At 38.9% G+C, this 14,848-nt stretch overlaps 1 protein-coding gene across 1 annotated transcript; it reads left to right on the top strand.

The window, feature by feature from the left end:
• The first annotated feature begins 12,782 nt into the window (after nt 1–12,782).
• On the top strand, nt 12,783–13,232 carry LOC115966562. The gene has a single exon (XM_031085774.1). It carries the CDS (start codon nt 12,783–12,785, stop codon nt 13,230–13,232), a length of 450 nt encoding a protein of 149 aa, XP_030941634.1.
• Nucleotides 13,233–14,848: the final 1,616 nt, after the last annotated feature.

Below are 14,848 nucleotides of genomic sequence, written 5' to 3'. Positions count from 1 at the left end.
TGTTGTTTAAACCATGATGAGCCCAAGTCCAATGCTTGAGCCCATCATAATTGTTTGAACCTTGTATGCTATGAATGAACTCAAGCCTAAAAGCCTATCATTGAACTCTACTTGGCATGGAAGCCCAAATTTGTTTCTTGAATTAGTCAAAGCCCAACAATTGAGTCCATCGAAGGTGTATATGCATGACCAACATCAAAGGCCAAAAGCACACAAGATTAATGCCTTCCAAGTGTAAGGTCGAGCCATTTCCAGCAAATACCAAAAGATCATAATCAAGGTTCAAGCCTTCCAAGAGCAAGCCCAAGCCATTTTATCATAATCAAGGTTCAAGCATACCAAGTCTCAAGCATCCTAAATGGACCAAGAAGAAGCAAGTGGCCCAACTTTGCCTCACTCCACATTAAGTTTGCAATATCATGGTTAAGCTTAAAGTTTGTTTGTTTATTCCATGTTTCTTTGTTTCTTTGAATTCAAAAATTTCATGTAGCATTTAATGTGCTTTGTTCGTGCATATATATTAAAAAAAAAAAACCAAAATTTTTTTTTAAAAAATTCAAGATTTCCAAATCTTTCCCTAAAAAAGAGAAAATTTTCAAATGAAAAAAGTCTTTGGACTAGGGGCATTGGGCCCTTGAGTCATTTAAAAAGAAATTTCTTTGAACTAGGGGCATTGGACTTCCTAGTGACTTTTTCAAAAATGCCCATTTTTTTCTTTCAAAGATTTCAAGATTCTTTAAAGTCTTCTTTTCAAAATGGTAAATGAGGATCCCTTGGACAAAACTTTTTCTAAATTGTGATGTTTAAAGACTTGAACAATCAACTTGTATTGAGAAAGGATTGATTTTATTTGATCTGTGTAAACACTTTTGCTGAATTACTTTGAATAAAAGAAGAAATGGTCTTAAAAGGCAATCAAAGAAAATCTATTCATCAAAATATTCAAATAGTTCATGCATTCATTCCAAATTTCTGAAAACTTTTGTGTCTCCAATAGAGCATTCATACCTTTTCTTTTAAGAGGAATTTATTAAAAGAGCTTAAGTCATTGTGCCTACAAGCAAGCATTGCTAGGGGTAGGAGGCTATCTTTGGTTAACAAGATTATACCTTAATACCTAGAATGATCATTATCCATTGCTAGCCCATTTGAGCCTTCAAACACTTAGCATTACTTCAAAGATTTTAGGCAGGTTTCGATATCTAATGTTAGAAGACAGGGCAATCGCCCGGCTCATATCTTGGCTTGGTATGCCAAGCATGTTGATTCTTATTTAACTTGGATAGAGAAAAATCTTAATATCATTGAGTTTTCATTGGCTCAAGATGTAACGTTTTTATCTTTTTCTTAATAAAGTTGGGATCTTCTTATTTAAAAAAAAAAAAAAAAAAGAAGTAATACAACACAATTATTATTATTATTATTTTCCCTTTTTGGGGGATAAGTAACACCATTTTTAGGCGTTACCAAGGACGCGCACACTCTCAAATTGTCCTGCAAGTAATTATGGTTTTACGGTTAATACGGTAACTATGTATCTTAGGGTCATAATTAAATTTCTTGCTAATTACCTAAGTTAAAACCCGATTTTTATAGTTTTAAACTCGCTTTTTAGTAGATCCTACATGTTGTGTAGTCTCTTTGACCTTTCTCTCTATTTGAGTTGAAATGAGTCAAGTCGAGTCAAGTTAAGTAATAAGATATTCAAACATTCAAACTTGGTTCTTTTACTTTGCTATCAGAATTGAGTTAAACTAGCTAAGAGTCTTACTAAGCATATTCGCTTGTTTTGGAAGATGGTGTGGGCTTCCAAAGCCCAAGCAAAAATCAAGACATTTATTTGGACAGCTTGTTCCAACAGTATACCAACTCGAATGAAGTTATTTGAGCGAAAAATTTCTCCAATATATTCTTATCTTCTCTGTCAAGATGAGGCTGAAATCATATATATCACGTCTCCTTTGGGGATGTCCCATGCACAAACCGTTTGGTCTTGTGCCCCATTCAGGCACTCCATTACTTTGGCTTTTTAAGTGGATTTCAAAGAATTTATCGCGCTGCTATGAAGGTTCTCGATTCTCCGGAAGTTGAAATGGTATTTTTGGCGGGTTGGATGATAAGGGGTTCCCGAAACTTATGGCTGTTTGAGCAGAAAATGCAACCAGCTAATAGGATTTGGTATACTCTGGAATTTCTTTAAGTATGCAAAGCCAATCCAAATCCAACAAGTTCTGTAACAGCTAGATGGATTCCTTCCTCCTAGTGGGATGATCCCTATAAAGCTTAATTTAGTAATCCATCACGTGAAGTCGGCAACAACTTGTGGAGTGGGACTTTTAATACGCAACAGTAATGGAGAGGTCATGGGCGTTTAGGTCAAGTTAATTGGATTCGGGTAAAAAACGGATCTTCCTAAATAGGTTTTATATTAATTGATTTATAATAATATTTCTTCTTTACATTCAAATCCAAAAAAGCAAATTTAAGTTTTAACAAACTATGCTAGTTAAAGGATTCCTCCTTGACTAAAAAAAAAAAAGGAAAAATAATCTAAGTGTGTTAAGATCTTTAGTCAGTTGGCAAATTCCATGACAAGTTTAGTTATATGATTTAAATTATAATTTTGCATTGTAATTAATGTAATGTTGTGGGTTTAAATTTGTAAATGGTTGAAGAGGTTATAGGTTGAAATTTAGTATGGCAAGCTAAAGGAATTCTCACGAGCAAACTTGGAAGGTCGGGTTTCAAGCAAGGGAGTCAATACCATACCGGAGGCTGTACCGATTTGGCTAGCGGTACTATATATTTCGAATACTGGTCAATACCGGTGTACCATTTCGAGTTTACCGCTATATATATATATATATATAGTGTTGAAAGCCCATATATATATATATATATTCATAGATTAGACTAATTTGTAATCTTAAACCCCACACAAGCCCAAGCCCAAGCCCAAGTCTATACATCTATATCTATAAAAAGAATTAAAAATCAAGTTAAATTTAAAATACTAAGCTTACCTTTCAGTGCTTTCACACGTGAACTAACTGAGGGCTTAAAAAAAAAAAAAAAAAAAATAGAACAACTGATATGTGATAGGACTTTTGTCCGTTTTAGGGGCTAGGAAATAATTAAAAAAATGAAAAAAAATCTGACACATGAAAGTTGCTTTTGAATTTATACATAACTTTTGCAAGTTGTCAACTTTATTGGGTGTTTAAAGAAGCTGAAATTCATGCTAAGGCTTAAGTTGGACGCAACCAAGAAAGAGGAAAGAGAAAGTAAATCTGAAAGAGAGAAAGAGAACGTCGGTCAAGAAGATCTGGAATTTGAGGGAGGAAAGACCATGCACTATGAATTTGAGAAACTGCGAGTGACGCCGGTGAGTGGAGAGATGAGAGAGTGAGAATTTTTTTTTTTTTTTTTTTTCTTCTTCTTCTTCTTCTTCTTCTTGTTTCAATCTGCTATGCATTTACCGGCCGAAATAGCTGAACTTCGCCTGTACGGCCGGTATTTTTTCCGGTACGAAATAAGGGGGTAATTTGTACTGGTTTACTTGTCGGTATGGTATATACCAGCCATACCGGCCGGTACGGTATGGAATTGATTTCCTTGGTTTCAAGCGAATTCACTTTTTGAAAAATAGTTGAGGTAGCAATTTTGCCTCTTACTTTTACGACATTGGCTTGAGCGAATAATCTCAGATTTCCTAAAGGCCATGGAATGATCAAAGAGATTTGATTGTGCAGTTAGCAGCTCAACTTGTAGATCCAATGATAATCAAGAAGAAAGGATTCGAGGAATCGATTATTAGTAGGAGTTGGAGGTTCAAGCACTTAGACTTAACTAAGCTTAGAGGATTTTGTAAGTAATATGTACTACAACTATTCTTGACTAGTGGATCATTTGGCGCTATTAGTCCCAAAGTTTTTCAACTGGGTTCTTGGTTTTTTTTTTTTTTCTTCATTTTTTAAACACTTTAGTGTTGTTGTGGGTCCTTGATTGTTGATTGGAGTTGTGTTTTTATTTATCTATCCATGTAAATGTCAGTTGGTTAATTACATTAACTATTAAGCTTAATTTTAGAATTAGACTAAAATTGACATATAAGCTATAAAACCCGAGACTTAACGTGTAACTCTCAAAATTGATATTTTTAACCTTTATATTATAGCTACTTTGAAAAGAGATTAGATCAATTGTGAGACTCAAACCACTCACTTGGCTCAATCTATAGCAGTTCTATACTTTTAAATGGATAAGAGTGAGACAGAGACTCATTACCAACTGTCCATAATCTGTTGGGCTTTGTGGAGCCTAGTTCTATTTGATCCAGTTTGATGATCCAACCCGACTTGAATAATATTGTGTGGTTTTTAATGGGAGATTTATTGAGGTTTTGGTCCAAGCCTTCGCTCCATGGACAAGTCTTTTGGGGGTCCAGGGGTAATGCCCCCGGGAAAATTTTTTGGGCCTGTTTTGTATATAGAAACTGACTTTGGTGATTAGGGTTTTATTGTGGGTGTTGTTGCCATGTTTTTAAGAGAGAGAAAAATTGTAGCCGCACTTTGTACTTTTCCCTGATAATAGTGAAATCCCTGCAACTCTGTGGACGTAGGCAAATTGCCGAACCACGTAAATATTGTCTTGTGCATGTGATTGTTTTTTTTGGTGTGTGTTTTCTCAATTTTTTGTTTCTCACAAGTTGGGAATTCGATTAAATTCCCTACAATTGGTATCAGAGCCTAGGGTTAGGTTTGAGTGGGAGTAATGGCAGAGGAAGCAGGAAAGGCGTCTGGAATAGAAAAATTTGATGGCACAAACTTTGCATATTAGAGGATGCAGATTGAAGATTATCTCTATGGGAGGAAATTGCATCTGCCTCTTTTGGGGACAAAACCTGAGGCTATGAAGGTTGAGAAATGGGCTCTTCTTGACAGACAGGTACTGGGAGTTATTAGGTTAACTCTGTCTAGGTCTATTGCACATAATGTTGTAAAGGAGAAGAACACAGCAGATCTGATGAAGGCTTTGTCCAATATGTATGAAAAGCCGTCAGCGAACAACAAGGTACATCTGATGAAGAAACTGTTCAATTTGAAGATAGCAGAGAATGCATCAGTAGCACAACATCTGAACGAATTTAACACTATCACAAATCAATTTTCTTCTGTAGAAATTGATTTTGATGATGAGATCCATACACTGATCATTTTGGCTTCTTTGCCAAACAGTTGGGAGGCAACAAGGATGGTAGTAAGCAATTATATAGGAAAGGAAAAGCTGAAGTACAATAACATCTGAGATTTAATTTTGGCTGAGGAGATTCGCAGAAGAGATGCAAGCGAAACCTTAGGATCTGGTTCTGCCTTAAACCTTGAGACAAGAGGCAGAGGTAATGACAGAAATTTAAATCGGGGTAGATCAAAATCCAGAAATTCTAATCGGAACAGAAGCAAATCTAGATTAAGCCAACAAGTACAATGCTGGAACTGTGGGAAAACATGTCACTTTAGGAGGCAATGCAAAAGTTCTAAGAAGAAAAATGAAGATGATTCTGCTAATGCTGTAACAGAAGAGGTACAGGATGCATTACTTCTTACAGTAGATAGTCCACTTGATGATTGGGTTTTGGATTTAGGAGCTTTATTTCATACCACTCCATACCGAGAAATCATACAGAATTATGTTGCAGGTGATTTTGGTAAGGTGTATTTGGCTGATGGTTCATCCTTAGATGTTATGGGTATGGGACATGTCCGGATATTATTGCCTAATGGGTCTGTTTGGTTACTGGAGAAGGTTCGACATATTCCTAACCTGAGGAGGAATCTGATTTCTATTGGACAACTTGATGATGAAGGACATGCAATACTATTTGTTGGTGGTACTTGGAAGGTTACAAAGGGAGCTAGGGTATTGGCTCATGGAAAGAAGACTAGTACTCTGTATATGACCTCATGTCCAAGAGACATAATTGCAGTTGCTGATGCAAGTACTAATACAAACCTATGGCACCACAGACTTGGTCACATAAGTGAGAAAGGGATGAAGATACTGTTGTCAAAAGGAAAACTACCAGAATTGAAGTCCATTGATTTTGACATGTTTGAAAGTTGCATCTTAGAAAAGCAGAAAAATGTGAGCTTCTTGAAAACTGGCAAGACACCGAAGGTTGAAAAATTGAAATTAGTACACACTAATTTGTGGGGGCCTTCTCTGGTTGCATTCCTTGGAGGTTCAAGGTACTACATCACTTTTATTGATGACTCAAGCAGAAAGGTATGGGTTTACTTTCTGAAAAATAAATCTGATGTATTTGAAACTTTTAAGAAGTGGAAGACCATGGTTGAGACAGAAATAAGTTTGAAAGTAAAATGTTTGAGGTCAAATAATGGAGGAGAGTACATAGATGGAGGGTTCAGTGAGTATTGTGCTGCACAGGGAATTAGGATGGAGAAGACCATTCCTGGGACACCATAGCAAAATGGTGTGGCTGAGCGCATGAACAGAACTCTCAATGAGCGTGTTAGGAGTATAAGGTTGCATGCTGGACTACTAAAAACTTTCTGGGCTGATGCTGTTAGCACTGCAGCTTATCTGATAAATCGAGGACCATCAGTTCCCATGGAGTTCAAACTTCCTGAGGAGGTTTGGAGCGGTAAAGAGGTAAAGTTTTCATACTTAAAAGTTTTTGGGTTGTGTTTCTTATGTTCATATTAATTTTGATGCTTGTAGTAAACTTGATGCAAAGTCTAAAATATGTTTTTTCATTGGCTATGGTAATGAGAAATTTGGCTATAGGTTTTGGGATGAACAAAACAGGAAAATCATCAGAAGTAGAAATGTGATATTTAAGGAACAGGTTATGTACAAGGACAGGTCAACTGTAGTGTCAAATGTTACAGAGATAGATCAAAAGAAATCTGAGTTTGTCAACATAGATGAATTGACTGAAAGTACTGTCCAGAAAAGGGGTGAAGAAGATAAGGAGAATGTAAATTCACAGGTAGATCTGAGTACACCTGTAGCTGAAGTTCGCAGATCTTCCAAGAACATTAGACCTCCACTGCGTTATTCACTTGTTTTAAATTATCTCCTATTGACTAATGGTGGTGAGCCAGAGTGTTATGATGAAGCCTTGCAACATGAGAATTCAAGCAAGTGGAAGTTAGCCATGAAGGATGAGATGGATTCCTTGTTGGGGAATCAGACATGGGAACTGACTGAATTGCCAGTAGGAAAGAAAGTTTTGCACAACAAGTGGGTATACAGAATAAAGAATGAGCATGATGGTAGCAAACGTTACAAGGCCAGATTAGTTGTTAAAGGGTTTCAGCAGAAGGAAAACATTGACTACACAGAGATATTTTCTCCAGTTGTGAAGATGTCAACAATCAGACTAGTACTGGGAATAATGGTTGCAGAAAACTTACATCTTGAGCAGTTAGATGTGAAGACAGCATTCTTCATGGTGACTTGGAGGAAGACCTTTACATGATTTAGCCAGAAGGGTTCATTGTTCAGGGACAAGAGAATCTAGCCTGCAAACTGAGAAAGAGCTTGTATGGCTTAAAACAAGCTCTTAGATAGTGGTACAAGAAATTTGATAGTTTTATGCATAGAATTGGGTTCAAGAAATGTGAAACTGATCACTGTTGCTATGTTAAATCTTTTGACAATTCTTATATCATATTACTGTTGTATGTGGATGATATGCTTATTGTAGGGTCTAGCATTAAGGAGATTAATAATTTGAAGAAGTAATTGTCCAAACAGTTTGTAATGAAGGATTTGGGAGCTGTAAAGCAAATCCTTGGTATGAGAATCATTAGAGACAAGGCTAATGGTACATTAAAGCTTTCACAGTCAGAGTATGTGAAGAAAGTTCTTAGCAGGTTAAATATGAATGAAGCTAAACCAATTAGTACACCCTTGGGTAGTCATTTCAAACTAAGCAAAGAACAATCATTGAAGACAGAAGAAGAAAGGGACCATATGAGTAAGGTGCCCTATGCCTCAACTATTGGCAGCTTGATGTATGCTATGGTGTGTACAAGGCTAGACATCGCACATGCAGTGAGAGTTGTGAGTAGATTCATGAGTAGGCCTGGAAAGCAGCTTTGGGGGGCAATCAAGTGGATTCTGAGATATCTGAAGGGTTCATCAAATACATGTCTTTGCTTCTCAGGTGCAAGTTTGAAACTGCAAGGTTATGTAGATGCTGATTTTGTTGGTGATATTGATAGTAGAAAGAGTACTATTGGGTTTGTTTTTACTCTGGGTGGTACAGCTATATTTTGGGTTTCAAATCTACAGAAGATTGTTACTTTGTCTACTACAAAAGCTGAGTATGTTGCAACAACTGAAGCTGGAAAGGAGATAATTTGGCTACATGGTTTCTTAGATGAATTGGGTAAGAAGCGGGGGATGGGCATTCTACACAGTGACAGTCAGAGTGCAATCTTTCTTGCCAAAAATTCGACTTTTCATTCAAAGTTGAAGCATATACAGAAAAAATACCACTTTATCCATTACCTTGTTGAAGATAAGCTGGTAATACTTGAGAAGATTTATGGATCTAAGATCCCGGCAGACATGTTGACTAAGGGTGTCACCATTGAGAAGCTGAAGCTGTGTGCAGCTTCAGTTAGCCTTCTAACTTGAGGATAGGAGGATGAGTTGCAGGGATGAGGGGATTGTGTGTTTGGAGGATTGCGGTTGATGTTGGTGATTGAGCTAGTCTCCAAGTGGGAGATTTGTTGGGCTTTGTAGAGCCTAGTTTTGTTTGATCTAGTTCGACGACCTAACTCGAATAATATTATGTGGTTTTTAATGGGAGATTTACTGAGGCTTCGGCCCAAGCCTCTGCTCCATGGACAAGTCTTTTGGGGGTCCAGGGGCAACGCCCTCAGGAAAATTTTTTGGGCCCGTTTTGTATATAGAAACCAACTTTGGTGATTAGGGTTTTATTGTGGATATTATTGCCGTGTTTTTGAGAGAGAAAAATTGTAGCCGCACTTTGTACTTTTTCCTGATAATAGATAATAGTGAAATCCCTGCAACTCCGTGAACATAGGCAAATTGCCGAACCACGTAAATATTGTCTTGTGCGTGTGATTGTTTTCTTTGGCATGTGCTTTCTCAATTTTTTGTTTCTCACAGGTTGGGAATTTAGTTAAATTCCCTACACAATCATTAGTGTTAATTGTGTTAAGTTAAGGCCAGCCCAGCTTCAGCCTTTGCTACATATAACAAGGCATGATTTGGGCCAGTGATAAACGGGCTACCTGCTTGACTACTTGGACTTTTTCTCTCTAAGTTGATTTCAATCCCAGTACGTCTATCAACAAAATATTTTTCACAAATCTTTATTTTTTAAAACACTTGATGACATACTCTGTTAATGATTGATGCATTTAAAAATATAATAATAATGTCAGTGATGAATAAAGGTAAAACTGTAAAAATAATGTTGTTTCAATCATAAAAGGACATTAATGAAAATTTTAAAAAATAAGAATAGAATGTGCCAAGCTCCAACCCTGACTCTAGTGCCTCAAATGACTTTATTAACAATCCATTTGAAATGAATTAACTTTTTAGATTTTTAATATTAAACATTAGTATTCTTTTTATTTTATTTTATTTTTTCTGAGATTCCTTTTAAACTCTTCAATGATTGTCCATTGTCTAAGTTCTATAGTGATTGAATACTCTCCCGAGTCCAGACTCTAGTGAATGCTTCTACGTACCTGGGGAAGGAGTCAATAATCGACCGCTGAGGTATTCTACTCTTTGCTGCTAAGTTACCAGGGTGAAAATCCAAGTGGATTGGTTAAATGTTAGATAATCATACACCAACTCAACCTACATATGTTCTTAAGATTTTGCTACCCTAGATGTCTATAGTTAACTGCCCTATGTTACCGAAGGTTCCTCCAGTCTTAATTCTAGACATAGATGTCTACCTAACTACCCCAGAATGATAAGGTTTTTTCCCTACACTTTAGCTTAATAAGGGGATTCTCATTTCTCACATCTTACCGATTTTTTTATTTTAGTCATTTTGCCATTTTGGGGCCTATGGCTAAAGTTGGAACAGGTGGTGCCCTCGTGCTTTAGCTTAGATGGGAGGGAGATGTTGTATGCAGCTATGTCAACCTCATCACATGACACCTGACCTAGCTTGATTAAGCACATATCAATGCTAAGAATACCAATTTTTCATAACTTGTTATATAAGTTGGTAGGTTATAATTGGAATAACATCATTTTCATAATAGTCCATAAATAATAACTTTCTATTATACACCAATTACAATAAAGCAATAGTTACAAAAATGATACTATAATTACTACAAATTTTACTATATAAATCTTATAAAATTATTTTTTAATGTTTAAAACACAACAGAAAATAATTATGAAATTTATTTATTTTGTTATTAATGTGTCACTTATCAAACTCAATAATAATTGATCTTATTAATTAATATATTATGTTAATTGTAGGGGCAAAGGCCCAAGATCATATATTGGGCCTTGGTTTTGTCTGAGGACGCAGAATGGTCCAAGGAGGGGCAAATAGTCATCGAGGGTTCCCATTTAAAGTCTCATGAGCAAAGGATGAATGGAAGGTGGTCCGAGGAGGAATTCCTCCTTGATATGACATATGCAGCTCAAGTATCTATTCCAGCAATTAGAATGACCCTCCAGGAAGCTCCAATGATGGGGACGTGCCTCATGAACAAACGAGAAGGAAGGAAGCCCAAAAATATCTAAGGAAAAGCTGCTGCCACCGCATTAAATGCATTGTAGCTACTTTTCTGGCCGCATTTATGTGGAGAAAACCTCTGAACAGTGCTACCTTAGCTACTGCAACTCACAAAAAGTCAAAGAGGGTGTCTGATGGAACAGATACTTAAGTGAGGGCTTAGATGATCAACAAGTGTAGAATCAAGATGATCCAAAGGGAGCTATATAATGTGAAAGACCCTCCATGAGAGGGGGATCGGAAAAAGGAGAGAGAGAACACTGTAGCAATCTAAACTGTCTTAATATCTAACTGTGATCAACATATAAAATGATTGCCTCCTCGGACTGAAATTCCATTGACACCAATACCTCTTATTTGTGCTTGATTGACGTTTAGCTCAACACTTGCCATTGTACAACTCATTAGGCCTTAGTTCTTCGACCCACTCTCTACAAATTCATTGTATTGGGCCCCTTGGACCAAGACCCCATACAATTTGGGCTTGAGCCCCAAATTGCGACCCTACAATTTGTGTCATCTGTGGAAAGAACTTGTGCCTTAACGAGTGCAACGGTTAAACATGGCAGGATCAGGTCCACACCAAACAGGGCTTGTAGGTTCTCAATGACAGGACAACTTTTTTAACCTTGAACGGGAAAGAGATCGAGCCAAGCATCGAGAGGGTAGCGTACGTACTACCCATACAAGCAGAAGCCATTCTAGGGTGAGAAGTCACATATCCCAAAAGTAGGACGATAATAAAGCCCTACAGTAGGAGATTAACGGCTTAAAAAGGAAACTACGCCGTACACAATGGAAGCGTTCCCCTTCCAGTTTAGATACTAGTGATGAAGGGGACGACAATTATAGGCAAAGGTCAAGAACTCCACCAAGCAAGACCTTTTCTTATGAGGAAGAGCACCCCTATAGGCGTAGACACAAAAGTCTATCTCATAAAGGTGTAGTAAACGACGCCATGAGCAAGGCCTTAGACCGGATCTTTAGGTCACCCTTCACACGCAAGATAGAAGGGGCTAAGCTCCCTCAACGATTCCATCAACCTACTTTCACCATGTACAATGGTTGAACGGACCCCGTAGAGCATGTAAGCCAGTTTAACCAGAGAATGACTGTCCATTCCAAAGATGAGACTTTGATGTGCAAGGTATTTCCGTCCAGCTTTGGGACAGTGGCGATGAGGTGGTTTGATGGCCTGAGGCCAAATTCAATAGATTCCTTTAAGCAGCTCACACAGGCTTTTGGCTCTCACTTCATTACGTGTAGCAGAGCTCCTCGACCCTTGGATTCTCTACTGTCTTTGTCCATGTGAGAAGGGGAGATTTTGAAAGCATACTCAGACAGATATTGGGAGATGTACAATGAGATAGAGGGTAACTTTAATGACGTCACCATCAGCACCTTCAAGAGTGGTCTCCCAACCGAGCATGGTTTAAGAAAGTCCCTAATGGGAAAGCCTGTCACTAGCTTGCGCCAACTCATAGACCGGATCGACAAGTATAAAAGGGTTGAAGAAGACTAGCAGTTAGGAAAAGGTAAAGTGAAGGTCGCTCCTTAGGAGAGGAGGGACTTCAGGTCGGACCGATTTGACAACAACCGACCAAGGAGAGACTTTGCAGGGTAATCTGGGTCTTCCAACGCGTAGGTAGTTAATGCTATGTTCCGAGATCCAATACATCAGGTTCTGAAGAAGGTCAAGAATGAGTCATTCTTCAAATGGCCAAATAAGATGGCAGGGGACCCCATGAAGCGCAACCAGAACCTATATTGCTAGTACCACCAGGAACTGGGGCACACCACCGAAAACTATAGGAACTTAAGGAATCACTTAGACCAGCTAGTCCGAGAGGGAAAATTAAGGCACCTCTTGCATCATTCTAGTAGTCAACAAGGACAGGCAAATCTGGAGTCTAGGAGAGACAACTCCTTGAGACCTCCTATAGGCACAATAAATGTCATCCTTGCTGCTCTGGGAAGGACTGGTTCTTGTCCTTCCAGAGTAATGTCTGTGGCTCGGCTTTCCACCGAGGATGACGATTGGGAGACCAAAAAGGCCAAGAAGGAAGCCTCACCAGTGTTGGGCTTCTCGGACGAAGATAAGACTGGAACCATTCAATCCCATGATGATGCCCTGGTAGTCACACTCAGAATAAGGGGATATGATGTGAAGAGGGTGCTGGTAGATCAGGGTAGTGTTGTGGAAGTAATGTACCTTGACCTGTACAAGGGGCTGAACCTAAAACCCGAGGACCTAACGTCGTACGATTCCCCTCTAATAAGTTTCAAGGGGAAGACTGTTACTCCAAGGGGCCAGATTAGACTGCCCATACAAACCAATTCGAATGTGGTGGAGGTGGACTTCATTGTAGTTGACGCTTATTCACCCTACACAGCTATTATGGCCATCCTTTGGCTTCATGCCTTAGGAGCTGTCTCTTCTACCCTACACTAGAAAGTGAAGTATCCGTCAGAGGGCCAGGTTAAAGAAATTGTGGGCAATCAGACTATAGCCAGACAGTGCATGGTGGCTGCCATCTCACGCCGACCCAATGCTGAATCCTCGACCTCCACTGAAAGGGGCTTATAGCAATTAGCCACCCTAGCATTGCTTGATAATGAGTCAACTGAGGAGGCAAAATGCGAAGATCTAGAAAAGGTAGCCGTTGGTGTTGATCTAGAAAAGTTCTTTCAAGTCGGCTCGGAACTACCTCCCCAAGAGAAAGAAGAACTAATTGGGTTTCTTAGAGAAAACGTGGATGTGTTTGCGTGGGACTCCTACGAGGCCCCAAGGGTTGACCCGAACTTCATTTGACACTACCTAAACGTTAACCCGTCCGTTACTCCTAAGAAGCAACCACTCCGGCGCCCACCGAAGGAGCATGCCAACGCTGTTAGGGACGAGGTGATGAAGCTCAAAAAAGCAGGGGTTATCAAGGAAGTTTTTTATCCTGAGTGATTGGCCAATACTGTAGTGGTAAAGAAAAAGAGCGGAAAATGGTGAGTTTGCGTAGACTTCACGGATCTGAATAAAGCCTGCCCAAAAGATCCGTTCCCTATGCTTCTGATGGATCAGTTGATGGATGCAACTGGGGGCCATCCTCGGATGAGCTTCCTAGATACCTTTCAAGGATATCATCAAATACCGCTAGCCACAAACGACCAAGAAAAGACAGCTTCTGTCACTCCCATTGGAAACTACCATTACAAGGTGATACCTTTTGGTTTGAAAAACGCAGGGTCCATCTACCAAAAGATGATGACTAGAATGTTCGAGCCACAGCTGGGTAAGAGAATTGAAGTCTATATAAATGAATGTTGGTAAAAAGTAAGGTAGTGTCCGAGCACGTGAGAGACCTTGGGGACATCTTTGAAGTTCTGAAGAGACACAAACTGTGTCTCAACATGTCCAAATGTTCATTTGGGGTAGGATTAGGAAAATTCTTGGGCTATATGGTGACCCACAGGGGGATCGAGGTCAGTCTTGATCAAATCAGGGCTGTAAATAGCTTGTAACCACCTTGAAATCCCAAGGAGGTCTAAAAGCTTACCGACATGATCGCCGCCTTAAACCGTTTTATTTCTCAGTTGGCAAACAGGTGTAGACCTTTCTTCCTTTTGTTGAATAAATGGAAGGGATTTGAATGGGCCGAAGAATGTGCTTTGGCCTTCCAACAACTTAAAGAATATCTATCTCGACCACCAATCATGTCCAGTTCCAAGGTCGATAAAGTCTTGTTTGCCTACATCGTTGTGGCCCCTCATGCAATAAGCCTAGTGTTAATTCGAATGGACAATGGCGTACAACGACCAGTTTATTATGTGAGCAAATCATTGCATGAAGCCGAGATCCGCTACCTACCACTAGAAAAAGCCATCTTAGCAGTGGTTCAAGCTACACGAAAGCCTCCCCATTACTTCCAGGCACACACAGTTATCGTTCTAACCTAGCTGTTTACACAGGGAGAGTTACACAGGGAAACTTCAGGTCCATACTTCGTAGTGCTGATTACACAGGGAGAATTGCTAAGTAGGGCACGCTTTTAGACACTTTTGACATCAAGTACATGC

Source organism: Quercus lobata, chromosome 11 (genome assembly GCF_001633185.2).
Source record: "Quercus lobata isolate SW786 chromosome 11, ValleyOak3.0 Primary Assembly, whole genome shotgun sequence".
Classification (NCBI taxonomy): domain Eukaryota; kingdom Viridiplantae; phylum Streptophyta; class Magnoliopsida; order Fagales; family Fagaceae; genus Quercus; species Quercus lobata.
Note: the sequence above shows the minus strand (reverse complement) of the source record. Positions and strands in the feature narration are given on the sequence as shown.